Here is a 26,704-nt window from a genome sequence, read left to right on the forward strand (position 1 = left end):
GTGGCGAAAGTATTTACTTTTACATCCAAATGTGCGATCCTGCAGTTGTGCAGGTAGTGTAAAGCTTCTAAAACGTCCCGGAGGTAGCAGGCCACTTTCTCCTCGGTCAGATTCCCCCAGCTCACGATGTAGTCCAGCAGACGACCTTGGTCGGCCCTGACGTAAATGATGAAAAATAACAGATTAACATTCAAATTGCAGGTCCCTCTTTTGTAAGTAATGGACAATTGTTCATTTCTAGCACATCTCTGTCTGACGCCACTACCCCTAGTGTCCAGGAGGACTTCATAAATACAGTTGTCACTCACATCTCCAGGACCAAAACGTAGCTGCTGGGAGTTTCGTACGTGTCCATCAGGCTGACTATGTGTGGGTGCTGGAGCCTCTGGAGAAGGTTGAGTTCCTGGGTCACGCGGTCCCTCCTCATCAGCTTCTTGTTCACCTGTTTGACCGCCACCGAGCGCTTGGTGCCCAGGTGGTCGCAGCGCTTGACGACGGAGAAACGACCCCTGGTGTGAGGAGAAAACGGACGTTCACTGGGTGAGGTCGTGTGTGTCATCGTAACAAGTTGTTGTTGTTGTTTGTTAAAAAATATTAAGTTACCTTCCCAGTTCAACCACTTCAGTGTAGTGAGCCTCAAAGTTGTCTTTCCAGCTCACTCTGATCCCATCAGTGGACACAGCTGAGACACAAACACATCAGTTAAGTTTACATGCTCAGTTTAATCAAGCTAAGGCCTTAGTCTGACTAAGACAGGCAATCGGACAACTTAGTCCGAATCAAAGACGGGGAAGATATTTTAGTGCAAGCACAGAACGCCTTATCCAGGTATGTTAGTCTGACTAAGACAAGTTCAATTTTGGGACTAGAAAACCAAAATGATCACCTTAGTCTGACTAAAATCAGACTTTTAACATGTATGTAAACACAAACAAGTGACTTACCTAACACTCTGAGGCTAGCCGACGACGATACGCTGCCCAGCTCGTTAGTGGCGACGCAAGTGTAAACGCCGTCGTCCTCAGACTCCACGCCGATTATCCGCAGCGTCGCTTCACCGGTATCACTGAAACGGTAAACGTGACAGCTCTATATCGACCTGCAGACGACTGATGAAGCTCACACACACTCGCACACAGACTCCTTTCTCACCTGTAGACGATGCTAAAGTGTCCGTTGTTGGTGAGGTTGCTCTGGTCGGGTCCTTTCCAGGTCACGGCGGCCCGAGGTCGACCACAGACCTTACACCTGAGAGTGACGCTCTCGCCGCTGTCGCACGTCACGTCGCTCAGAGGTACAAGGAACTCTGGGGGAACTGAAGCAGTAGAAAAGTAGGAAAACGGCTTTATTTAAGGTATTAAAGTGGATTTTGTTGTCGTTTTAAGCGAGTGAAAAGGAGTTCACGCTTACCGTCATAGATGTAGTTTGGATTTAGAAGCTGAAAGACAAAGTGGGAATAAAAGCATAAGTGACAAACGCAGGAGCAGAAGGATCAGCGTTTAAATTTTCATCGACTCACCTTTACAGAAACTTTATTGGCCAGGCCGTCTCTGGACTTCCTGTAACCGTTTTCCAGCTTGGTCTCTTTCTTTGCCTCCTTCTCCTTCTTCTCAGACTTTTTACGGATGCGCAGGGACGTGTGCCACGACGAAGACTTCCTGCTGGAACAGCAAGGTAAAGAAAAGACGATTATACACACGTGGCGTTAAATGCATCGTTTCATTTGTCGTTGACAATTTTTCCGTATCGCTTACTTGATGGATCCTTCCGGACAGTCGGGGACGATGGCTGAAGTGTGTCCCAGCACGAACCCGGGGATCCAGCCCTCGGCGGCGGGGCCCTGCTCGGTCGCCGCTCTGAACACTAAGAACATGTTTTGCTGGTTGCTGGCCAAGATCTGAACCACCTCGCCCTGAATAACGCTGATCTCATCCTCCTTCACAGCCATGTAGTCCTGGGTCACCAACATGGTGGATACGCTACTGCTGCTGCTACTTTCACTCTGCACCACAGGGACGGAAACACGGAGACACAGGTGAGCTCAAACGCGTTATTCTGACTTTAACGATAGCGTTGAAAATTACGGGAGAAAAAGGCGTAGTCATTTTAAAGGAAGTGAAGAAACAAAGAAGACACCGAAAAACAGTCAACATATAACTGAAGCGCAAGGAGGACAAAAGTGATTTTCTTCTTGGAAAGAGTGAGTTGATGAAGAAAGGCAGGAATAATAAGATGATTTTCCATGTCACTCGTCTCTGAGGAGGAACGTTAGCTTGTATGATCTTGGTTTCGAGCACGTTTGCAGGCGAACCACAAACGTCGGAGGTTAGTGGCAGGAAAAAGTAGATTTTTTGACTGTTTAAGTGAAAAACCATGAAGACAGCGGGAAGGTGAAGTGACGGCCAAGAGGAAGTCAGGTGTTAGTAGAAGCTTTGTTAGGAGTAAAGATCTAGGAAATCACTGAAGAGCTGGAAGGAGTTCCACTAGCGAGGATGATGTTGAAGAGCAAGTGAAGGTTTGTCAGAAATGACAGATTAGTAGCTCTGTCTGCAGCAGGACAGCAGACAGAGAGGACACACACCACTTCTCCCTCTGCCTCGGTGTTAGTCGCAGACGTCTTACCCCGTTACTCTGGGTGGACTGGATGGACTGCTCGCTCGCCGATGAGCACGTACTCATGCGGTCCGCCTCCTTGCTGTGCGTCGAGTGCCTGTGGCTTTGGCTCCCGGACCCAGAGCCAGCCTGGATCTGGTTTGAGTTCTGGCGAACGGGACTCTCTCCCGCCTCACTGGGGAAGGTGAACGAGCCAGGCCGGCTGGCTGGAGAGCCTGGCATAGAGCTCCAGAATCCAGACGCAGACTTCTGGCCAGGGCTGGGAGGGGGAGGAGGGAGGACGTCTTTGCTAGAGCTCAGAGCGGACAGCGGCGAGGCCAGAGGAGGCACGGCTCCAGGCCGCGCTTTAGACGTGGGCGTGGCGGGCAGAGGCCCGATTGTGGCGCGAGGGATGGGGGCTACGGCGTTGGCAGGAGTGGGGGTCTGTGCTTGGTCTTCTGGGGTTTGGCTGGGGCGCTTGCCCTGTGGGCTGCCCCCCGGAGGGAGCTGGGGAGGTGGGACGGGACGAGGGGATGAACCTGGACCATAAGCCAACAAAACTTAAACTTCAGTCACATTTTAGAAAAAAAACAAACAAACTTCAGACACATGGAGATGTTCCGTCATACCTGACATCTTGTTGGGGCCGTTGGGGTCAGCCCCGGGGTGGTGGCGTAGAGGCTGGGGGAGGCGGGACGGTTGGGGGATTCTGGAGGGCCGCCGGGAGCCACCCTGCTGTCCTGACTGGACAGAACTGCTCTGAGGGCTTCCGACTGCAGGAGACGCACACGACCCAGTGGTTCCTCCACCTGGAGCTGCCGTGCTGGGGGGACACGAGCCACCGCTCGCCCCTACATGGTTCCTCTGATACTCTATTGGTGAGGTCAGAGCTGTTAAAGAAACCACGGCAAACGTGTGGCAACTAGCTTTGCTGTCCTCTGTCTGTGTGTTTGTGTGTGTTTGTTAGCGTACCATTTAGGAAGTTGCGCTGGCTCTCGAGGATCTGGCTGATCTGAAGCGTCCAGACCTCGCGAACCCCGGGGTGAGAGGAGTGAAGCACGAAGGTCTCCACGGTGCCGTTGGTCGAGCGAGATGTGAGGATGAACTTACAGGGATCGTTCTCCAGGTTGTCCTCCAGACCCAAGCAGCTCACCTGCACAAGAACAACACGGGTGATTACTTACATGTTCCACAAGAGGGCGCTAAATCCCACATATTTACAAAACATCCTCTTTTTACCTTGATGCTGTTCTTGTAGAGAAACCCCGGTAACGAGAAACCCTTCTTCTTGTCCAGGGGCTCGCTGAAGATGACCAGCTGCTCAAAGAGGAAGACTCTCCTCTCCTTCATGCGGCCGATGAGACTTCCCTCTGGGTCACACACCATGAAAGTGTCCTGCAGTAAGAGTCGTCCCTGAGCCACGATCTTCCCCTGGACAAAGAGACGTGAGTGAGATTAGACTGAATTAGAGGAAGAAGTAAAAGTGGGGTAAAGGAGTGTGATTTAATGTCATCGCTTACATCGAATCCCTGAAGGCGGCCAACATTCATCATGTCATTACACCTTTTGGGAACGATGCACATGACCTCTACTGCTTTCTGTAAGAAACGGGAAACACCAGAAGTTGATGATGATGTGAAATTCTGAAATTTAGAAGAGGAGAGCTTTGAGATCTCTGATCTTACCTCCAACTCCATGGACTCCACTCCGGCCTTTTTAGAGTGTTTCAGAAAGTCCTGCGAGAAAAAGGAAACGTGTGTCAGTAAAGTAGGGATTGGAATCTGTATCTGTCATGTTAGGGCTGTTTATTTCTTCTCTTTCGGAGGAGAAGAATATTTATTACACAAATGATTCAGCACAAATGTGGTGTTAACAGCTTCATAAATGCTCTAAAATGACTGTATCGGACTAATATCGTCTATAATATCGGTATAGGACACAAAAAAGTAGTGTTGGTGACACACTGACCTTGAGCAGCAGCTGGTACTTCATGATCCTCTGGACTGGTTTGATGAGCAGGTCTGTGATCTGTAGTCTGTGTCCCAGTCGCTGCTTCAGATCCTGCAAAAGTCATTAATTACTCTAGAGACTGAAATCCTGATGAAAAACCCTGTGTCGGATGATGATGATGATAATAATGAGCTCGTACCTCGAAGTAGGTGTCGATGTACTCTGAGACGATGTGCTCTGATTTGGGCTTGTTCTGACAGTAGACTACATACATGTTTAGTCTCCGCTCCTGGAAATCAAAGAAATTACACCCATAATATATTAAAAACACAGTCAAATATAAAATATAAACTAAACTACTAGAAGTTGGAGATGTATCGTGACAAACCTGTTTGAGAAAGAGCGGTCCCAGTCTGTCAGGGTCCTCCAAACATTTCTCCAACTCCCCGAGGAAGAATCTGAGCAGGAAAGAGGAAAGAACATGAGCGACTGAGGAAAGTGAGTGATTGTGAAGCTGTGAAACTCTCATGTGCATCCACGTACTCTTTGTGCCAGTCAAAGATCTGGTGGATGTTGCCAAACACAATCTTGTCTTTCCCCTTCATGTCATCGGGGACGCCCTCCTCCTTCATACGCGCCATGTAGCCCTAACGCATCAGGAACTCACTGTTTTAATGGATTCAAAACTGAAACTGCAATATTTCGGATCTGTTGTCCTACTACTCACGTCCACCACTAGACCCAGGTCTCTGACGTATTCTCTCTCCGTCTCCACCAGCTCCAGCAGAATGTGACTACAGCAACAAACGCACAAAACAAAAGACAGTTGGCTAAACTTCCAAATCAAAACAGCGCTATAACACAACATGTAGGAGGAGTCTGTAGACGTACTGTCTTTTCTTGAGGACGCTGTTCCTCCGCTCGTCCATCTCGTCGACGGGGGAGGACGAGGACAGGAGGGAGTTGTCGGACGGGTTGAAAGACGGAGAGCTGCTGTCGCCCTGCTCTACAGACAGAGAGCTGGGTCTGTCCTCCAGAGCCTGCATCACCACAACCAAGTTAGTAATAAACACAATAAACTTTTATAACTGGACCATTTCTCATCTTCAGATAAAATATATTTTTAGTCAGGGCTGAAAACAGTTTCTCTCCCGTCTCTGCGGCGTCTAAAAATATGTCTTAATGAGCCACCAGAGCCAGAAATAGAAAACTGTGATGACATAAAATCGACCGGCGCCGCTTCATCAGCGCTTCACCGCTGTTCACTCTGTGAGTAACCGTAACCCGAAAATACTACAACACACAGAAAAGCTCTGCCGCTGTATTTAAAAATAATCCCTTTTAAAGATGAGTAGGTGCGAGAAAGCTCCGGTTAATCCCGCCCTGTAATCCTACCATCTTGCTCTTGACCAACTCCTCGATGGCGCTCACCAACTCCGCCGCGCTGGGCGTCTCCGAACTGGACGGACGCACCGACAGGCGAGAGGAGGTCTGAGACGAGAGACGGAGAGAGACGAGGACGTGAGAAGGATTAACGATTAACGTGTGACAACGGCAACCTTCACTGACCACGACTGCTATCAATAATAATAATAATAATAAAAACAACAACAGAAATGCTCCAGAGTAAGTTTAGTTACTAGCTTAAGTTTAATTCATATTTTGTGATGACTTGGTGAAGGTGTTTGTTAAAAGTTCTCAGTCATTGAAGACTGGGACGTAAAAGCTCGAGGTTCATTAAGAGAAAAGTAAAGAAAGTGAAAAGTTAGAAAGAAATAAAGGTGATGGGGAGAAGAGAGGAAGATGTGTTTGTGTGGCTTTTCTCAGGCAGACTCTCTGAAATAAAGAAAGGATGTGAACAGAATGAAAGAGGTGTATTAATATATATATATATAAATATATATGTGTGTATATAGTTGAGGAGAATCTCACCCTTGCTGTGCTGTGCTTCAAGAGTTTCTCCCAATTAGGTTTTCAGGGTGAGGCTGTGACTGTGTGCCCCTCTGGCCTCGACCAGCGTTTAGAGATTCCAATTACTTGCATGGGTAATGAGGTCAACGCACAGAGGGTAAAGGCAGATGAGGACGAGTGGGCGGGGCGAGGTGAGGGAGCGGGGGATGATGGGAACAGGAGGGGCTTTTGAATTTTCACCTCAGTGTCTTGGGGTTCGCTTTGTGTTTGTATTTATCCTGATTTAAACCTCACTTACCATCCTCTCCTCCTCCTTCCTATGAATAAAACACATGCAGAGAAGCAGCTGCAGGGCTTTTTTGGGGGGGATTTAAGTTGGCACAAATTGGGCATTAGAGCCTCAAAAGTCTGACAAAAACCTCCACGTTTTCGTCCAATTAGACTCTGAGCTACACACGTCGTCTCTTTGTGAAACTCAAAGAAGATGGAAGGGAAAAAACTGCACTAAAAGAAAAAAATGTTTAAGAAAAAGAAGAAAAATACATCAATACAAAAGTTGGGACAAAAGAGTGACTTTTATAAAGAAAAGTCTACGTCTAGTCTCGTTTGCTTTAGAAAACCAAAAGGAGAAGAAAAAAAAGAGAGGCTTTTTTGACTCGATAGTATTTAAAGCTGAAGAGCGAGGGAGGGGAAAAAAGAGAGAATCGAAGAGTCGACTGAGGGAAGAGACAGAGGGGAAGAGCGGGGCTTTTTCAGATGGACAGGTATGGAAACTGAGACAAAGCAAAGACAGGACATAAATCAAGGTAATGCTACAGCATGGCAAACAGTAAACGATACAACCAGGAAACGAAAGAACAAAAAAACAAAGAGAAACAGAAATTAGTGTCAGAGGAGTCTGCGCTTTAGACGTGGATTATCAGAAACTCAAATCAAGGCTTTTCTACTTCAAAGCAGAGCAACAGAAGCCAAGCAGTCATTTTAAAACGGTGTCGGAAGTCCTTCTTTTGGAAAAAAGTAAAGTGAAAACAAACTGAAATGAGCAGAAATATTAAATCTAAGATCTAATAACGTGACGAAGCACAAGAGCTGGACTCATCTGATCGTGAGTAGCTTTTTAAATGAGGGAACAACTTGAGAAGGAAAGTTAAAGATCAATAAACTTTTGTAATGCAGCCTTTTTTAGATCACGTCAACAGAAAACTTCTATATTTCATACTATATATGAAGCTATTTTCTTCTATTCATCACCATTTCTGTCATAAAAAAGGGCAGAGAACCAGAAATGTTGACGTGAAAAGTCGCTTAGAAATCGCTGTGATTAACTGCAGTATTAGCCGTGATTAATCAGGATTAATCCAATCCTTTTATACATGGACTAATGAGCTTCTCACATCATCACATCAAGCTCAGGTTTATAGAGTTAGAGTTCGTTAATACCAGCTCCTTCTTGCACCCTACGAGAGTCGGTGTGACCTCTGTACCCCTCTCTCCTCTCTCTATGACCCCCTGACTCTGCAGCTATGGTCCTCCTCCCTCTGCTCACCTTGTCGTCCTGTGAGTCCGGCTGCAGCAGGCTGTGCTGTTGTATGGCCATGGGCGGAGGCAGCGGCACCGAGTCGGCGCCTTCCTCGCCCTCCTCCTCGCCGCAGCTCTGCATCCCCGAGGAACTGGACTTGGACAGGGTGCCGCTCGACAGGCCCTCGTTACGAACTCTCTGCGAGACACACAGAGTAGATATTAGGGCTAAATCCATCCATCCATGTTCATCTTTTACCGCTTTATCCTCCACACGAGGGTCAAGTCCATCACAGGAGCCCATACGGAGACAAACAACCATCCACGCTCACACTTACGGTCAATTTAGAGTCTCTGATTTGCCTAAATCTGCATGTTTTTAGACTTTGGGAGGAAACCGGAGAAAACACACGCACACAGGGAGAAATCTAAGGGCTAAATCCAGTTTATAATAATAATAATTATACATTTATTTCTATAGCACTTTCTATCAAAGTGCTTGACAGTGTAGTAAAATATAGAATCAAAATAAAATAGAATAACAATGCTGAGAAGATAGATAAGACACACTAATAAAACATAACAGACAAACTAAAACAACATGGGAAAGTACAAAAACAAACCGTTTAAGAGTGTGTACAAGTGTGTCTTCAGCTCTGATTTAAAAAACCTCAATGGGGTTTGGGTCAGTCTATGTGACCCAGAGCCAAGATTTATCCAATATTTTGCCCGTTGTCACGTGTGAAAATGGTCATATCCAACTTATCTCAACTCATATCTTTGCCTTTAAACGTGCACCGAGCATTGTTAGCTTTGTTTTCAAACCAGAAGTTAAATTTTAATAATAAAAAACCTCCACTCGCGTGTCCACTCACCTCCTCCACAGTCTCGTCCTGAGGTGTAGCGGCGCTGTCGTCAGAGTCTTTCTGCGAGCCCATTGTCATCTCCCCGCTCTTCCTCACCTCGCGGCTCTTCTTGTGCTTGTGAGCCAGTTTCTTCACGTGGCCATCTGCCTTGCCGCTGCTTAGCCGACGCACCGGGCTGGTGAGCCACTTCCGCAGGGTGTTACCTAGGCAACGGGTCAAATGTACGCCACAGTGAGTTTAACTAACAGTTGAGGATGAAAGTGTCAGAACAAAGCCCTCATTTTTAAAGATTTAATTCTTATTTTTTAAAGCTCACATAGAGTGGTCCTGTTGCACATATATGTTAGTTATGGAGGTCTACTTACATACATTAACTTGTTTTTATGGTCAAAAACCTCCTAGTTGCTGTAAACGAGCCGATAGAAATCCTCTTTTCTGACGCTGTTCCCCAGCTGCGATATTTCAGACATAAATCTCACCCCCAGAAGACAGTGTCTTGTGATTGGTCAGTGTAGAGCCTTCCCAACTGTCTTGTGATTGGCCAATACCCGGAAGTGACATATTCAGGACACCCGCTCTCAGAAGCGCAGCTCCCCCCCCCCCTGGAACAGTGGATGCACTGCTACTCATTATCAAAACATTGTTTTAACAGTGTTTAAAAATAGCTTCTTCACGACTCCCCGCCGCAGTCCCTTTGACGACCTTTGACCCGGAGTCAGAAGAGACTGTCGCTCGTGAAACACCTCCACAACGGACATTCTTCTTCTGTGGTTCAATGTACACAACTGGATGTGCCCGGACTAGTGCCCGGAGCGAGAGGATTTGCTGTTCAGGAGAACCAGTGTTTACGTAACCAGACCGGGTTTTTTCAGAGATCTCGCTGAGCCTGAGATTACAATAAAACACAGCGTTCTCAGCAGTGGCTGAACTGTTTTTTTAGAACCTTCAGGGCTTCTTAAACAAGGTAATGACGCAGATACACACTAAAAAACAGTGTTAATTGGAACTTCCGGTCTAGGTCCGCTTTAACTAAAAATTATCTGTATTATTTAAAACACTCTTTATTTAATTGTACAGGATCATTACCTGGTCTTTTTGGACCTGGTGACGTGTGAGAGCCGATCCCATGACCGGGCTGAAGCGTGGCAGACGATCCCGGCATGATGGAGTCATTGCTGCACACTGACAAAGTGTCTAAAACACACAAAGACGCAAACATTGAAAGGCCGAAGCTTTTACAGCCACTGGGTTAAATTAAAAAAAAACATCTTAAATCCTTCTCACGCAGCACTCCTTTCTGACCTTTGTGGTTGAAGATCCCCTCCATCTCCATGGACGACCTGGAGTGAGCGATGCAGAGCATGGAGCACGGCACCAGGCCCTCCAGCGCCGGCGAGCGGTCCGTGGTCCTGACCAGGCACCAGTCGGGTTTGTCGTGACATCGCTCCAGCACCTCCACCGTCTGACCGCGCCGCACCGTCAGCTCGTTGCTGTTGCTGGCCATGAAGTCGTGGATGACCACGGTCAGCTCGCAGCCGCCGGAGAGCTGAGGGAGCAGAGGATCAGCGAGATGTTCGGCTTACGGTGAACATCCACTGTTACGTCTAACGGGGTAAATAAATTCTCACCTTATCACTGTCCAGTGTGTTCTGAGAGGTGCGTGATGCCAGAGAGATGGTGTCTGGTTGGCTGCTGCCTTCACCCTGACTGTCCAAGTCCTCTCCATCCCTAACACACACACACACATCATCATCATCATCATCATTTAGAGTGAGTTTAAAACACCTTCACGGTGAAATATTCAAATAAAAACATCACTTTTTTTGTATGATCTCTGCTCTCTGTGACAATTTACCTTCGTCCCTTGTGGTGCTTGGCTGTGCTCGGTTTTGGAATATGTATGGGCTCTTTGAGCGCCCCCCGCAGGTGAATGGTTCGCTCCTGGATCACCTCTCTGATGTGCTTGATCCAGTCCTGCTTGTTCTCGATGCTCGACGCCTGTGAGTCACAGAGGCAAAAGTCTTGAGTTAGAGTTGTTGGGAAAGTTGATTCCCTTAGAATTCTTGTTTCACTCTGTGTGTGTGTGTGTCTCACAAGTCTGAAATCATCTCTTTATCATCTCTTATCAACTTTAAGTTCATTTTAATGTGTGTTTAATACAGTTTTCAAATCAGTGTTGTCAGTATTTTTGTATTCAAATCGATTCAAAAGTGAGGATAAGAAGTGCAAAGAGCGTGTGTGTGTGTTCAGACTTGTGAGCGGTGGCTGTGCAGAGGTTCTGTGTCGTGGGATAGTTTGTACTCACCATGGCTCCGTGTTTGGATCCCTGACTTAGCTTTGAAATTTAAGATAAAATAAAATAGAGAATTTCACTGGTTTGGTTCATGACATTTTTCTTATGCTGACAAAAAAAAACGAAAAACGCACAACACTGATATAAACCCACGCTGAAAGTGCAGTCAAAGCCAAATTTAATGTGTAGTAGTGTTTTTGTCATCACTGGTGTCCATCTGCCTGTCTCTGTTTGTGTGTGTGTGTGTGTGTGTGTGTGTGTGTGTGTGTGTGTGTGTGAGTGTGTGTGTGAGGAGACTGCTTCTCCGTGGTTAGTTTGTATGGTGGAGTTGTTACACTCAGTTCTACGTGTTAGGGTTTTTCTGGCTTCATGCTGCTGCTGCGACGGCTGACACACACACACACACACTCACATCCATCTGTGACAGTTTTCATCCACAGGACAACACAAACGCACCCCCACACACACAATGAAATCACTGCAACGTCTTCATTTCTACTGTTTTTCTACTGTGTTTAACGTCTTTTAAAAAGCTTCGCATGAAGTGGCACGGAGCCAGTTGCAGCAGGGTCTGTGGGTGTTCAGGGGTCAGTGTCAGCAGCGTCGGTGGAAACAACGTCAGCCCACGAGAGACGAAATACAAGAGATACAAACATCCAAGGGAAAATCAAACACACACACACACACACAGGCCCAGATACAGAAACAAACAGATGTGCCCAACGAAATAACACAACTTAACCGCAGGACAGAAGCTCGACGGAGACAGAGGAGGAGACATTTTGTTCCACTTCATGCAACATCAAAGAGGAAAGATTAGAATAATAAGAAGAAAAAGTAGCTTAGGTTTGACCGATTCAAGATTTAACAACACATCAGGTCAACAATGACCTCCTCACCCTCAGGGACGACCACTACACCATAACAGGTGTGTGTTTCAACTGCAACAAGAAATCTTTTTAGAAGTTAAACTGATTCATTATAAAAGTGCTAAACTGAATTTAGTAGCCTCTGAGTGAACTCTTTGCTCTCCAGGTTTTACTTTACATCGGTCAAACCTAAACAAAAAAGTTATTTGAGAATAGAGCTGAAACGATTCATCGATCATTAATCAACTATTTTGATAACCAATTAATCGGTTTGAAGCTTTTTTTTTCATGATTAAAACAAGATTTTAGCTTCTTAAATGTGAACATTCTCCTTGTTTCTTTGCTCCACATAACAAAGAAATCATGAAAACTGAATCATTTTGGTTGGAGAACATTTGGTAATTTCCAGGATTGACAAACACTGATCAACGCTTTTCTGACATTTTACGGATCAATCGATTCATCGATGACGAAAATAATCGTTAGTTGCAGCTCTATTTGAGAAAGGAACAAAAAAAGAAGGATGTTTGATTGTTTTTTACCTTGAGCACAATCTTGTTGTCAGACGTCGGGGTGCGTCCCACCCACAGAGCAAATTTACACGGGTCTCCTTCGACGTGCTCCGTCACCCCCAACTCTGACGTCTGAGAGGAAGAACATGAACGAGGACAAGGAAGTAAACCTTAATCGTCTGTATCGGGGAATGACACTTCATTATCACTGAGGCTTAATTATCATCATAGGTTTAGCAAAGCAAGAGGTATAGAATAGTAAAATAACAACATTTAGATAGAAGTTGACTGCTCTCCTCCTGAAGGGAAGACCACGGAGAAGAGGTGAGTCTTTAAAAGTGAACCTCAGTGAAGCTGAAGGAGTTCAAACACGTCTCCTCACACTTACAAAGAGTTTGCTCTTATAGATGTATTTGCTCCTGCCATTCGAGTCCTTGACCTCTTTGCTGAAGACGAGCGACATCTCGAAGAGGAAGAGGTGACGCTCTCTGCCTTTACGGATCAGAGTCTTCGGGTCCCAGACCTGGAAGGACTCCTGGAGGATGAGCTCGCCCTGGGACTCGATGTTCTCATCAAAACCTGAGGTCGGTGGAGAAGGAGAGGACAGGAGTGGAAAAATCATCATTATAAAGTTTTAATCTTTTGGCTGCTCCCTTCAGGGGTCGCACACAGCGAATCAACCTCCTCCATCTAACCCTGTTCTCTGTATCCTCCTCTCTCACACCAGCTGACTTCATCTCCTCTTTCACTACATCCAGAGTTCCTACACATTTTCCATTTCGAAATTCCATACTTTTCCAGACTTCTCAGAGGATTTTTCAGTCAATATTAAACATCTGAATAACAATTGTTAGATGCTTATTATGTAAACTAATGGTTTTAAAAATCCTTCACTCATTTTTCCTGAGGCCAGCCCTTGCATCGACCCATGACACTGTCACGGCCGACAATCGGTGGTTGGCTCGAGGACACGTATGGAAATTAATAAATAAATGAGAATTGCAGTCAGTAACAGTAACCATTATGACTCGACACCATTCTATATCATCTACAGGTAGGCTATGTTGCGTTAGTAACTTGTTTTGATTTGTATATATTAATATATTTAATTTTAGAAAGTGAGATAATCGTCTGGAAACAACACCATACCATACTTTTTACCCCTTTTCCATACTTATCCAGACCTGGAAATTACTCAAATTAAATTCCATACTTTTCCATACTGCGTAGGAACTCTGTACATCCATAAATCTTCTCTTTGGTCTTCCTCTAGACCTCCTGCCTGGCAGTTAAAACCCCAGCATCCTTCTACCAATATATTCACTATCCCTCCTCTGGCCTGACCATGACCTTATCTCCAAAACATCTAACGTGCTGTCCCTCTGATGAACTCATTCCTGATCCTATCCATCTTCGTCACTCCCAAAGAGAACCTCAACATCTTCATCTCTACCTCCAGTTGCACCTTTAATAAATAAAAGATCAAATAAGAAGCAGGGAGTGTTTCCCACCTTCGAGCATAGAGAGGTGCATGGCATCGTTGGCTTTCTTGGGAACGCTGAGCATCACCTCCAGGCCGTCTTTGATCTCTCCTTTACCTTCTTCACAGCAGGTCAGCAGCTCCTAAATATGAAAAACATGATCAGCATGAGGACGGGAAACCACAGAGCTGTGATTTAGTGATTTGGTGATCATGATACCTTGAGCAGGAGCTGATACTTGGTGATTCTCTGCACAGGTTTGATCAGGTACGAGGAGATGGAGTTAGCCAGTCTGTGTCTCTGCTGAATCTCCTGTAAACGGCCACATGAGAAAGGATAAAGGATTTGTGTGATCACAACTGCTCCCTCTTCCACTTAACGACCGATTCACAGACGATACTCACATCGAAATAGTTCCCAGCATGCTCCAGGATGAGCTGTGTGGAGTCAGGCTTGTTCTTACAGTAGTTCACGTACATCTGGAACTTATCGGCCTTAAGGAGGAAAAAGAAAGAAACAGCTCTCAATGATTGAGGAAACTAAGCTGTACTCGTCTTTATTCTTTGGCTTTTGACCCAGAATGAGACGGTTCGTACCTTTCTTATAGTTTTATTGAATGACCTGTTTATTTGTGTTGTTTGTATATTTTATTGTTTGTTCTTAGGTCTATTAGGTCACACGTTTGTATGTTTTATTTATTTATCTCTGATGTACAGCACTTTGTTTCAGCTGTTGTTGTTTTTAAAGTGCTTTATAAATAAAGTTGGATAGTCTGGAATGCTGAATTATTATTATAATAATAATTATTATAATATTACACATGGTGGCTATTTCCCGGCTACATTTTTCAGCCAATTTCAATGATTCATACATGGAAAGATTTGGCTCGTTCAGAACATTCATCCAACTATTTCACTTATTTAAAGATTTTTCTATGTTTTTAATTATTATTTAACTATTTCTACAACTGTTTCTCCCATAGGAAATGAACTGAGACGACTGATAGATCACAGCGTGAGTACTCATTACTAAATCTGTACTTTTTAGCACTTTTACTGTTTTATCCATTAATTTCTTGTATGTATGATGGTTACGGTGCTGTAAACAGAGATTTTTAATCTCAATGAGTCTTATTTAAATGTAAAATGAGACATACCCAGGTGACAAAGCAGTGGCCGACGTCCTCTGGCAGCTGCTCGTATTTCTCCAGCTCTTTAAGAAAGATGCTGACAACACAAGGAAAGAAAGAGGGGAAGAAAAAAAGAGAAGCTTTTCTAAAAGGAAAAACTGGGTTGAACACTCGATATTTAACAAGTTATTCACACACAACGAGTGAAGTGTGCTTTCACACCTACAGCGTTTGGTCCCTTGGTTCGGTTCGTTTGCGTAGGTGTGAATGTAATCTCGGTACTTTGGTGCGCACCAAATCGACCGGACCTCTTTATCCGCTCTACTTTGGTGCGGTTTCTCTGGTGTGCGAAAGCAACCAAACCAAATGGGGCAAAAACGGTCGAGTTTAATGCATTATGGGTATGAGATGAGATTCGGGATAATGCCGAATTTCCACGCGGAACGTCCGCGCCGTGGTTTTGCAATGGCCTCCGCCCAGCGCCAATCCCCACCGGGCTCGCTACGGCAGCACAGCGATATAGGTGGAAATCGTCCGAATTAGTCCGGTTCCTTTGCCGATGGTCTTCTTTGTCTATTTTGGTCCGTTTAGAACAGGGGTTCTCAAAGTTTTGATACCTGAGGGCCAATTTAGGAACCCAACGTTGGACAGAGGGCCACCAAAGAAAAAAAAACAGCAAGAAATCCCATTTGTAATAATTTTAATGACCAGATTGCAGTTCTACAGTTTACACTTATTGGTCTGTATCCAGTAATGTCCAATAAACATTTAACAAGCTTAGTAGCTCCTGGATTAAAACTATCAACTCTAATTCATTGCGGGCCGCCAGAAATGTTTCTGCGGGCCGCCATTGGCCCGCGGGCCGCACTTTGAGAACCAATGGTTTAGAACCATGCATATGTGAAAGCAAAGCGTACCCACGTCCATTTGCTACATTGTAACATTTTTCTGACTGGTGCAGACCAAAGCAATCGAACAATAGGTGTGAAAGCGTCCTAAAAAAAAGTTGTTTCTTACTTGTGATGGAACTCGTAAAGGTCCTGCATGTTGCCAAAGATGATGTGCTCCTTGTTGATGATTCCTGGCGGAATCTCCTCGACTCCGCTTGTCATCTCCCACAGGTAAGTCTGCACGCACCGAGAACAGTCAATATCAACAACATAAACAAGCAAAAACACTGTGTGTGTGTGTGTGAAGCTGAACTCACATCCATGCACTCCCGCAGGTCTCGTACGTAGGCTTTCTCCGTCTGAATCAGCTCTGCCATGATGAACCTAGACAACACACACACACACACACACAATTACAAAGTGTCATATTGTCCTCATGTTGTCTGATGATAAATCACCATGACGACACCTTCCTCTGCAGCTCTCCTAGCTCTCATCCATTTACACTAATGAATAATCAAAGAGTTACGGGCCATAAAACACGGGTCATAAAAAGTAGCCGTGAGTGAATAAATGAATGAAATCATGCTGGTGATTTGTGCTGCTCACAATAAAATAAAAGGACAGAGTCCATTTCCTGCCTGTGACATATATCTAAATATATACTAAACTTGTTTTGCTCGTCTGTTGTGTCTGCAGTTAACGTGCTGACGCTGCAACAAAGAGAAAAGAGAAGAACCAGAGCGATAGTTAACAGTTCAGGGACGACGCTCCTGTTGATGAGGACCATCAATGAGCCTGAGAACATTTAAGTCAGTGCTTAACTGCTCTGCTGAGTATCTTTGAGGGTTTAATGTCTCCTCCTGCTTTGGGGCAATAAAACCTGTTTCCAACAGGAATTCTGACTGGGTTAAGCACGGGTTAGTGCTCACTGGAGCAACGTTTGTGAAGCTCAAGACAGTCATTTACCTTTAAACATGTGAAAAAGGAACATTAAGATTTCACAAACTCAGACGTGAAAGCAATAGTTTAGGTGTTTTTTTTTTTTTTAAGTGTGGCTGTGGGAAAATGTGGATATCCATTCGAAGTTGGGGGAAAAGTTTAAACTTTAAACTTAAAAACCCAATTTAAGTTAAAACGGCTGTCAAACAGCGAGGTTATGTCGTAATTGTAAGATTAAGAAGACTTAAATGTCCACTTCACCCAATTTTCTTACTAATTACCATAGATAAGTGTGTTATTTGATGATCAGACAGTGGATCTGAGACACACGTCTCATTCCCACAGCAACAGAGGAAAAATAAGTACAACTCAACAAAAAGTTGACATTAAATGACTTCCTTCAAAGAAAATAAAAGTTTCTGTCAATTAAAAAAAGGAGTTTAAGTTTTAAGTGGTAAAAAATGGGTGAAACAGCCCTTTAAATCAGCACATTTTTGCAGGTGAGCTCTTTAAAAAGTGGCTGAATTTTAAGTCAGAACCTCGCAGAACCACACTTTAGAAAAACCAGAAACCTCCTTCCTAACAGGAAGTGCACACGTACTCCTTCCTGCGCGCCGACTTGCGTTTCTCCTCGTTGAGCTCGTGAGCGGCGTCTCTGAGCTTGACCTCAGAACCTGGAGCCGTGGCTGGAATGATGTCCAGCTGGAGATCCTTACTCTGTCGCAGAGACACAGAGACGCAGATGAGAGTCTGTGACACAAACTGCGTTCAATCATTTCAGCCAAAAAACACGCGCGAGCGCTCACCGCTTTGTTAGAGTCCGAGCAGATGCCGAGGGCTTTCTCCAGGCTGCAGCGGTACTTGTCCATGCGCAGGGAGAAGTCGCGGTAGCGTTTGTCCACCGCCGTCACCCACTTCTTTATCTCGCCCGCGTGACTGTGGCCTTTCTCGCAGAAGCCGTCGGCGAGCTGGATCAGCAGCTTCACGCGTTCTTTCGTTTGCTGGAGCAAAAGGAACGGATTAGATTAGAGAGACGTTAAGATGTTTGAACAGAGGACACATCCCTACACTGCTGTTCAAAGGTTTGAGGTCACCAATACAATTGTGTTTTGTTTTCCATTAAACGTCAGACTTTTATTCATCAAAAGAGTTGCAAAATGAATAGAAAATATAGTCAAGACAATGACAAGATAACAAATAATGATGTTTTCCTCATTGCACATGGGTTTTCTAATCGTCCAGTAGCCTAATGTATGTACATATTCTATTAAAAACCAGACGTTTACAGCTAAAATAGTCGTTTACCACAGTACCAATGTATAGAGTGTATTTCTGATTCATTTAATGTTAGATTCATTGAAAAAAAGTGCTTTTCCTTCCATTTCTAAGTGAGCCCAAACTTTTGAACGGTTGTGTATTTAAAAATGGGATTTTTTGGAGCAGATACATTCACAAAAACCAAAATAATGGCCACAGTGATCACAAAATCTTACTAAAACTCGAAGATCATGAGGTGAAGAGGCTCCTCCCTCCAGTCACATGAGAATAATCCGTAACGCTCAAACTTAAACAGCAATGTAAAAACCTTTTTTAAGCTCAAGTTAAAACTGCCTATAAAACATGAAACAAATTAAAAACTTAACAATGTCTAGAGTGTATTTCTGATTCATTTAATGTTAAATTCATTGAAGACCAAGTTTTTTCCCTTTCAATAATAAGAGTTTCTCAGTGATTCTGTTACTGTACGCCCGCCACCCACGCCGCCATGACGCTTTCCAGACAATTTAATTGGGAAATTCCCCGCCTGCAGGCAGGAAGTGAGACTCCACAGTTACCTGCCACACGCCATTTCTAAAGAAAAACCCACAGCATGAGTGTAATCTTGAGCGTCACCTTGGCTGTGATGTGGAAGTCCTCGTGTTCCTTCAGCAGCTCCTGCGTGTGGTGGATACTGGAGCCCGTGGAGGTGTGTGTGGACAGGTAAAACTCCCCGGTGTCGTGGATCCACTCCAGAGCCTGAAGACACACATGGACATATGAATGATTCACGTACTGTTCAGATGGTTTTAACGCTGTGTGTTTTCATGGGAGCGTTCTCTACCTGTTTGGCGCTGCGTTCAAACACCACATACTGCTGACACTGGTCCAGCCGCCGCTTCCTCATGGTCCAGAAGTGGAGGACGCGATTCTCTCTCTGCAGCAGCTCATTGAGGATGTCTGAACGCAAAAGAGACGAAACGTGTTTATGCATTCAGCACAAACATCCATCATCAAGTACCCTGCTTTTTACGCTCTTTACTAGACTTTGGGGTGAATTCCAATTCCTTGCTTAATCCTCAATCTTAACCCTCAATCTCAAAAATGTGCTCCCTCTAGTGCAAGTGCTGTCCCGATTCTCAGAAAAATTAAGTTGAGGGGCAAGTTTAAGGGCTTTATCGCCCTCAATATTGAGATTTTCCAAGACCACCCTTGGGAGCAAGGGCTACCCAGAATGCATTGCGTGTTTTCATATAACAAAGATGGCGCCGAAAGCAGCGAAACGAGTATGATACAAATTAAGTATTTTCTTTGTTAATAGAGATATAAAAATGATGAAAACCATTGTATTATCTTAGTTTAGGCCCAGATTATGGATTACTGACGTCATTGTTGCATAACATTTATTTTTATTTTACGACCTTTTGTCGATAGCCGGCGCGGACAAATGATCGTTTGCTACTTGTCAATAAGTCGTGGTGTGTGGTAACTGTCAGCTGAATATTTGATGAGTATCATCTTATAACTAACTGACAACCTAATAACGACTGACAAACGGATCGTAATATATAATCCTGACGTAAATGTGTTCTTCTTCTTCTTCTTTTTTTTTGGAGTTGACAGACTGGACGCAGCTTTCGCGTTATTCTGCCCCCTACAGTCTGAAGACGTAACTGCATCTAAGGGGTGTCCCATTTCTAAGTGACAAAATAACCCTCAACACTTGGTTTTGAGGACCAGTTAAGATTAAGGGTTGAGCTTGAGGGTTAAGATAGGAATTGGAATTGGCCCATTGCCTCTGAAATACATTAACATGCATTACATTAGAAGACTTCTCCATGTTCATCTCTTAATAAGCAGCCCAATCATCAAACATCTTGATCCGTCGCCAACTTGGACCAAATTTCCAGTAAAGCAGTTGGATTATCTCGCTAATTGTGTCGTTTGAACTCTGCTTTTTTTCTGACACTCACTTTTAACCTGCTGCTCTGGTGCTTTGACGTGACTCAGCATCCCGGGCATGTTGACGCTGTTCCTGTGCATGTACTTGAGGAAGACGTCTGCATTTCTTCTGGCCAGAGTGCAGGCCTGATTAAAGGATTAACGCACAACAAACTTTAATTAAACACATGTAACTTGAAACTCCGCCTCAGCTTGATCCTGTATTTCAGCGTGTGTGTGTGTGTTAGCGTTACCTTGAGGAAGGCCTCCTTCTGCTCCAGGTGTTTGCTGATCATGGGGCTGACGTGGTCCGTGTCACAGTTTGGTCCCAGTTTGTCGGCTCCTCCGCACCAGTCCTCCTCCCTCTTATACTCCTGCTCCAGGCTTTCCAACACGCTGCACACCTGTTCAGACGTCTTGTAGAAGGCCACAGACGCGTTGACCAGCTTGAGTCTGTCTTCCATCTTCAGCATGAGCTGCTGCCAGTGCGAGGCCACGCTCTCCGCACAGTCTCTGATCAGGTCCATGTCGTAGTGGTTGGCCTGGAGCAGAGCCTCGGCCTTCTGCTGAACCTGCAGAGCACTCTGGTGAGTTTTCTGCAGAGAAGCGGGAGGAGGAGGAGGAGGTGGGGGTTAGAACAATTAAAAGAACAAATACAGGATTAGACGTAGTAATTAAAGGATAATCTGGTGGTATAAAGAAGACATTATCACCTCGATGGCGTGTTGAAACTGTTCGTGTTCCCTCTGCAGCTGCTCAGCTTCCTGTAAGGAGCTGGCCGTGATCAGACCAGCGTTCAGCATCGACTCGCCGTTACGAATCCAACCCAGAACCTGGAAAAAGACCAAAGATTTTCTTTTATAGAATGTTTCTTTTGTTGTTTTTTTTGGGAGTTGTAAAACCTCAGCCTGTCTGCAGGTGGCGCCCTGGTCGTCCTACCTGTTTGACTTCAGCCTGCAGGTGTCTCAGCTGCACACACTGCTCCAGGTGCCTGCGGTGCTGCTCCGCTGCCAAGTCCAGTTCCTGCTGCTTTTCGTGGAGGAACTCCAGCAAGTCCTGAACTCTGGTGGCCATGTCCACGTCTCGGTCGCAGAGCAGCTCCACACCTGCAGGGGGAGGTCACACGCGGTCAGTCATGTTAGTTCTGGACTCTGCGCCACTTTGTTTAACCCCGATCCGTCTGCCATATGCTGTAAATTCACTTGTATCCATTCTGGTCCATGAATAATATTATCAGGTGATGTTCGTATGCAGCGCCAAAAAACACACATTATAAAGTGTGGAAAAAGCCAGAGGTGTTTTTTAACTGGAGACACTTAGCCCACATACACACACATCGTTACTAAACAAGCTAAATCTGATGGCTGGTGACGCGAGTAAAGTTACTGCGGCCTCACCGAGTTCATTAACATTAAACTAAGAACAATTGCAGCTTTTCCAGCTTAACGCATGCGTGTCTGTTTCCAATCTTTTTTCTTCTGAGAGACAGTTTGACAAAATGAAAATGGCTGAGAGTTGCTCATGTTTAACGTTATTCTTATTTCTTCTCAACTTATTTCAACCCAAGCAAACTGAATGAGGGGGGACTGGATAACAAGAATCGCGATTAGGGCCACACAGGAAAACAATATTTGAGTTCTGAGTTTAAAGACAGAATTCTGAGTTTAAAGTCAGCATTCTGAGTTTAAAGTCAGAATTCGAGTTTTAAAGTCATGATTCTGAGTTTTAAAGTCAGGATTCTGAGAATAAAGTCAGAATTCTGAGTTTTAAAGTCAAGATTCTGAGAATAAAGTCAGAATTCTGAGTTTAAAGTCAGAATTCTGAGTTTTAAAATTTAAACTCAGTAATCTGACTTGCCTAATCCTCTTCCGTACGATTCTCATTTACTACAATTCAAAATCAATGCATGCATAAATGTTTAAAACTTTAAAATAACTCTGAAAAAGACACTTTATAATGTCTCCAATTGTCATTCCGTCTTGCAAAGCAGAAAGGAGTAGATCGTCCTATGTACAGTTATAGAATGAAGCAGAAATCATTACGAATCAAAATTGTTTTGAATCAAAAATCAGAATCGAATCGTGAGTAAAAGATTCCCAGCCCTAGTGTAAAGGGACTGGGAGCTACTGGTAGACCCCTGCTCTAGACGACACTCAACAAAGTTTAAAGTTTGGACAAACTTCGACTTCTACTTGAGTGCACGTCTGAGGCACAGCTACACTGAATACACAGCAGTGGACTCTTGGCATGCTCCCGTACATGTGACATGATGTAACATTCCTGGTGTGGTGGTGGTGGTGTGAGAGAGAGAGAGAGAGAGAGAGCACCTATTAGCATGAGATCACAGGTGAGCTGTTATGGCTGATGAGTGGGAGCCTCTCAGCACAAACACTGACCAAATGTGACCCCTCGACACCTACACACTCTTCAATATCTAACTAATGTAGCCAACAAATAAAATCTGCGCAACAGCAGCAGAGAACATGAGCTGGATCTTCAGTTTTAACGACGACTGATGAACACACGACGGTAAAAACATCTCTCTGCTTCACCACACTCCATCTCAATCTACCGAACAAAACCGCCGAGCCATTTTCGAAAGACGATGGCGCGAGCAAAGCATCTGCTGATCGCCATGGCGACCGCTGCTTTCTCCTTTCAGCTGAGTGCGGAGGTCGCCCCACAGTTTGGCTTCTCTTTTACACTCCAGTGAAGCGATTATCGGTTTAGGAGACTCACCCGAGGCCTGGACCTCGTTGACGTACTGCAGCAGCTCCTGTCCCTGGTGGATCACGTCGAAGGTGAGGTTGTTCATGGTCAGGGCCTTGTCGGCGTGGTGCTGCAGCCTCTGCTCGGCCAGCGTCAGGTCCTCCGTGTCGAAATCGTTCATTTGACCCGACAGCTCCTCGTTCCACGACTCCAGGTCTGAGATGATCTGGGGGAAAAACAATTAAAAGACAAATGTTACACACAAACAAAGACACAGCTGAAGTATTTCTTCTTTAAACCACACCACCATTGGCAGAAGTAATAAAACCTATAATATCAGAGAGTGTGTGTGACTTTTTGAATATAAAAAAATGTCCTTTACATTCAAAACAAACTCTTTTTTTTACTATTTCTCAGTAAAGCAGTGTTTGAATCTCATATGGACACAGGAAGCATTACATTTTATGTCAAGGCAGACACAGGCAACCGCAACATAGCGCTAGTAAAGCAGCGCAGCCGTAAACGGGTTGGAATATGACTGAAAACACAAGAAATCTCCCCTACAATGTTTCTGAAGTGAATTCTACTACTTATTAAAATGCTTATTGTCCCCACTGCCACTGTATGTATACAAATACACTCAGGTCAGGTTTAAAGTGATGTTGTCGCTGTTCTAAAGCAGAGAAAAACCATCAACAACAGCAGAAATTACCAAAAGTTAAGCTTCATTTAAAACTGACTCGACATAAAGTGAGCATTTCGCTTACTTAGAGATAATGTATTATTTCGATGTTGATTGAAATCTGAACTTTTTTCCCTTCCATACCAAATAAAATGCCTTTGGAACACACATAAGATAATAATATTTCATAATATCCATCAGGTTAAAGCACACTCACATCAATGGCGTCTCTCTCAAAGATGCGGAGCTGCAGGAAGAGCTCCAGCTTGATCTTCCTCTCCTGGAAGAGCTCCTCCATCTGAGCCTGGGCCTCGTCCAGCTGCTGCAGGACGCTCTCGATGTGGTTGATGGAGCTGTTGTGAGGCGTCTTGTTGCTGGAGATGGCCGAGTCCCTGGAACACAAACACACAATTAAAGCAATAAGCCTCGAGGGGGCAGAACGGTGCAAGAGAAACAGCGTCGGGCGTGACGCCAGGGTGAGCTCAACTGCTCTTAAAACTGTGGCGTGGCATAAGGCTGCTGCCCGTGGCCTATGAAGCTGTAATATGGGGAAGCAGCAGTAAAAAGTGATGAGGAAAGTTATCATTGAAGAAAACTAACCAAATATGCCTCTTTTTTAAAAAATTGTTTAGCAAATTTTATTCTAGGAAAGAGTGAAAACAGTGAGGTTGGAATTATTATAGTCTAGGCACTGTTTACCAGTTAGCTGCGTTAGCTCGTTTAGCGCCGTTAGCATTAGCCTACAGTCGAACTGAAACTGGTCTGTTTATTAAAGGAAGAGAGCAGCACTACAAATAACTAGCGTACCTGTGTACTATGCTATGTGTGCGTCTGTTTTTAAAGTTTAGCGTTACTTTAGAGACTCATTTTAAGTCCTACGTTGATCTTAGTCACAGACAGGGCTGCAGCTATCGAATATTTTTGTAATCGAGTATTCGACCAATTATTTTTCGGGTTAATCGAGGACACAAAATTCAAAATTGTTATTTATTTATCATTTTTTAAAAATCTGATTACTCGATTCATCGAGGAATAATCGCTAGAATACTCGATTACAAAAAGATTCGATAGGTGCAGCCCTAGTAAGCTACTGTAAATCGGCTAACATCAATGTTTACGTTAGTGTGTGCCGTAAGCGTTAGCAACTGGATGCTATCGGCTCAGATGCTGAGTCATTGAGCTGAATTCCCGATGTGCGTCTGCTAAAACGGTCCGTGTGGAACGATGATCCATACTCGAGGCAGAGTTTTAGCCTCGAGGATTTTTTGTAATCGAATCACTCGAGTAATGGTTGCAGCCCTAGTTGCAGAGGCTTTTGGATTAAAAGTGAGTGGTGCGAGTGTCACAGAGTCTGACTCAAAGTGACGGATGAACTGGACTCTCGTAGGCTTCACAGTCGTCAGAGCGAGTGAGCAAAGAAGGTCGAGGTCACGCGGATTCTGAAGTGACTTTGAGGGGAGTTGATTCATCAGTTTGACAGATATGCACTCCCACACTCAAATGCACAGTCATGACACACACACACACACTTCAGCTAAAGGTGTGTGTGTGTGTGTGTGTGTGGAGTTACAGTTGCCTCCCAGAAGGTTGATACCGACACACAATTAGACACTCGCTTATAAAAGAGGACTTATGTAAGAATTCACTGTGGAGCCGATACACCAGGGACAGAGGGAGAGGGATGGAGAGGAAGAAGAAAGAGATGAAAAAAAACGAGGGGTGGGTAAAGAGGGACTGAAACATCCTCTCTGCAAAAAACGAGGGTCATTATCATCCTCTCAGCTCCCCTTTTTTGGTTTTCATGCATCTCATCACTGTCAAAATCAGCGACAGAATATTTCACATTCATACACTATTTTTGATTCTAAAATCGCTCCGTGACAGATATTATATTCTGCCAAAAGCTCCGTTTAATATTAAAAACCTAAAAATAGGTCGAGCTAAGAACGTCTGATTCTTTTTTATATTTTTGGTTGTTGTTACTATTTGGTTCAGAGGTGCACAAATAAATACGGTGGCCTCAATCTTCAATCTCACAATCACAGCTGGCGTCTTTCTCAGCGACTATTTTAACTCACATATTTGGGATGAGTTTATTTATTTTACTGGTAACACTTTAGATTAGGGAATACATATTCACCATGAATTAGGCGCTGACTAACATATATAAGTAGCATATTAGCCCTTTATTAGTAATCATTAAGCACGTATTAACACCTTATTCTATATAAATACTGTTGTTTTTTATTGTTTTATTGTTCGTTCTTAAGTCTCTGATGTACAGCACTTTGTTTCAGCTGTTGTTGCTTTTAAAGTGCTTTATAAATAAATAAAGTTGGATTGGATAACCTTATTCTACCTCTATTACGACATGAATTAAGATGTTCCTATACATAAGGTGTTAATACCTGCTTAATATCTACTTATAAAGGGCTAGTATGTTAGTAAGCACCGAGTTAACCCTTCGATGTGCCTTCAAAAAAGTTACGTTAACACACCTAGAGCACCAAATGGTGCTCAAAAGTACACAACTATAACAATTGTAAACATTCGTTGTTGTTTTTTGGTGTTATACCAACATCTGTTCTTTCCATACATATGAAATATTACATTAAAAAAAAAAAAAAAAAATACTTTTAACCCTTAAATTGCCAGGTTTATTCATGATGCACCTCGATTTTATGATGTAAATAAAAACACAAAAATTCATTATTTTCAATATAGTTCATGCAAACTGGATTTTTTTTGCATTATTATTTTGTTGTAATGTCAGATGTAAGTAAAAAAAAAAAAAAAAACTTTACGACTGTTACATTCATCCAGGCTGACATTTGAAACTCGTTTCCCCATCGTCGTCAAAGGAAAGACTTTGACCAGTTTTAATAGTGACGTGTATTGGTCTCTGTACCTGAGCTGCTGGATGAGGTCTTCTCCCTCCTTGATGACGTTGACGGTGACCTGCAGCGTGGTCTGCTGCTGCTGACCGAATCGTTTGATCAGATCCTGGACAGCCTCCACAGACTCTGCGTAAACGTCGTCCAGCAGCTCCTTCTGGAGCTCCTCCAGCCACGTCCACAGCTGACAACACGGGGAGAAACACACAGTTATGAGCTCGATATGTGTCTTTTTCTGTGAGTTACAACACACACACACACACACGGT

At 44.2% G+C, this 26,704-nt stretch overlaps 1 protein-coding gene across 2 annotated transcripts in view; it reads right to left on the bottom strand.

Moving 5' to 3' along the window:
* Positions 1–26,704, bottom strand: part of LOC310935845 (triple functional domain protein) — a 79,484-nt gene that overhangs the window by 3,483 nt on the left and 49,297 nt on the right. The window contains exons 15-61 of one of the 2 annotated variants that reach the window (XM_083899816.1): positions 26,451–26,620; positions 23,760–23,934; positions 22,891–23,086; positions 21,091–21,257; positions 20,865–20,984; positions 20,406–20,747; positions 20,184–20,298; positions 19,055–19,170; positions 18,847–18,969; positions 17,760–17,954; positions 17,555–17,670; positions 16,329–16,395; positions 16,139–16,248; positions 15,149–15,218; positions 14,397–14,486; positions 14,212–14,304; positions 14,023–14,134; positions 12,900–13,090; positions 12,542–12,643; positions 11,143–11,172; positions 10,693–10,835; positions 10,466–10,565; positions 10,140–10,383; positions 9,924–10,031; positions 8,847–9,040; positions 8,000–8,170; positions 5,938–6,033; positions 5,434–5,582; positions 5,270–5,336; positions 5,086–5,189; positions 4,931–5,000; positions 4,742–4,831; positions 4,561–4,653; positions 4,278–4,328; positions 4,113–4,190; positions 3,832–4,023; positions 3,565–3,745; positions 3,222–3,464; positions 2,623–3,131; positions 1,755–2,002; positions 1,520–1,658; positions 1,411–1,438; positions 1,153–1,315; positions 945–1,066; positions 604–682; positions 309–509; positions 18–156 (exon numbers count right to left, since the gene is read on the bottom strand). In XM_083899816.1, the coding sequence (XP_083755942.1) occupies positions 18–156; positions 309–509; positions 604–682; positions 945–1,066; positions 1,153–1,315; positions 1,411–1,438; positions 1,520–1,658; positions 1,755–2,002; positions 2,623–3,131; positions 3,222–3,464; positions 3,565–3,745; positions 3,832–4,023; positions 4,113–4,190; positions 4,278–4,328; positions 4,561–4,653; positions 4,742–4,831; positions 4,931–5,000; positions 5,086–5,189; positions 5,270–5,336; positions 5,434–5,582; positions 5,938–6,033; positions 8,000–8,170; positions 8,847–9,040; positions 9,924–10,031; positions 10,140–10,383; positions 10,466–10,565; positions 10,693–10,835; positions 11,143–11,172; positions 12,542–12,643; positions 12,900–13,090; positions 14,023–14,134; positions 14,212–14,304; positions 14,397–14,486; positions 15,149–15,218; positions 16,139–16,248; positions 16,329–16,395; positions 17,555–17,670; positions 17,760–17,954; positions 18,847–18,969; positions 19,055–19,170; positions 20,184–20,298; positions 20,406–20,747; positions 20,865–20,984; positions 21,091–21,257; positions 22,891–23,086; positions 23,760–23,934; positions 26,451–26,620 (6,702 nt within the window). Of the gene's footprint in view, positions 1–17; positions 157–308; positions 510–603; positions 683–944; positions 1,067–1,152; positions 1,316–1,410; positions 1,439–1,519; positions 1,662–1,754; positions 2,003–2,622; positions 3,132–3,221; positions 3,465–3,564; positions 3,746–3,831; positions 4,024–4,112; positions 4,191–4,277; positions 4,329–4,560; positions 4,654–4,741; positions 4,832–4,930; positions 5,001–5,085; positions 5,190–5,269; positions 5,337–5,433; positions 5,583–5,937; positions 6,034–7,999; positions 8,171–8,846; positions 9,041–9,923; positions 10,032–10,139; positions 10,384–10,465; positions 10,566–10,692; positions 10,836–11,142; positions 11,173–12,541; positions 12,644–12,899; positions 13,091–14,022; positions 14,135–14,211; positions 14,305–14,396; positions 14,487–15,148; positions 15,219–16,138; positions 16,249–16,328; positions 16,396–17,554; positions 17,671–17,759; positions 17,955–18,846; positions 18,970–19,054; positions 19,171–20,183; positions 20,299–20,405; positions 20,748–20,864; positions 20,985–21,090; positions 21,258–22,890; positions 23,087–23,759; positions 23,935–26,450; positions 26,621–26,704 lie in introns of both variants that reach the window. The other variant, XM_083899815.1, reaches the window with a different exon arrangement.

Source organism: Microchirus variegatus (genome assembly GCF_963457635.1).
Source record: "Microchirus variegatus genome assembly, chromosome: 13".
In the NCBI taxonomy this organism is placed as follows: domain Eukaryota; kingdom Metazoa; phylum Chordata; class Actinopteri; order Pleuronectiformes; family Soleidae; genus Microchirus; species Microchirus variegatus.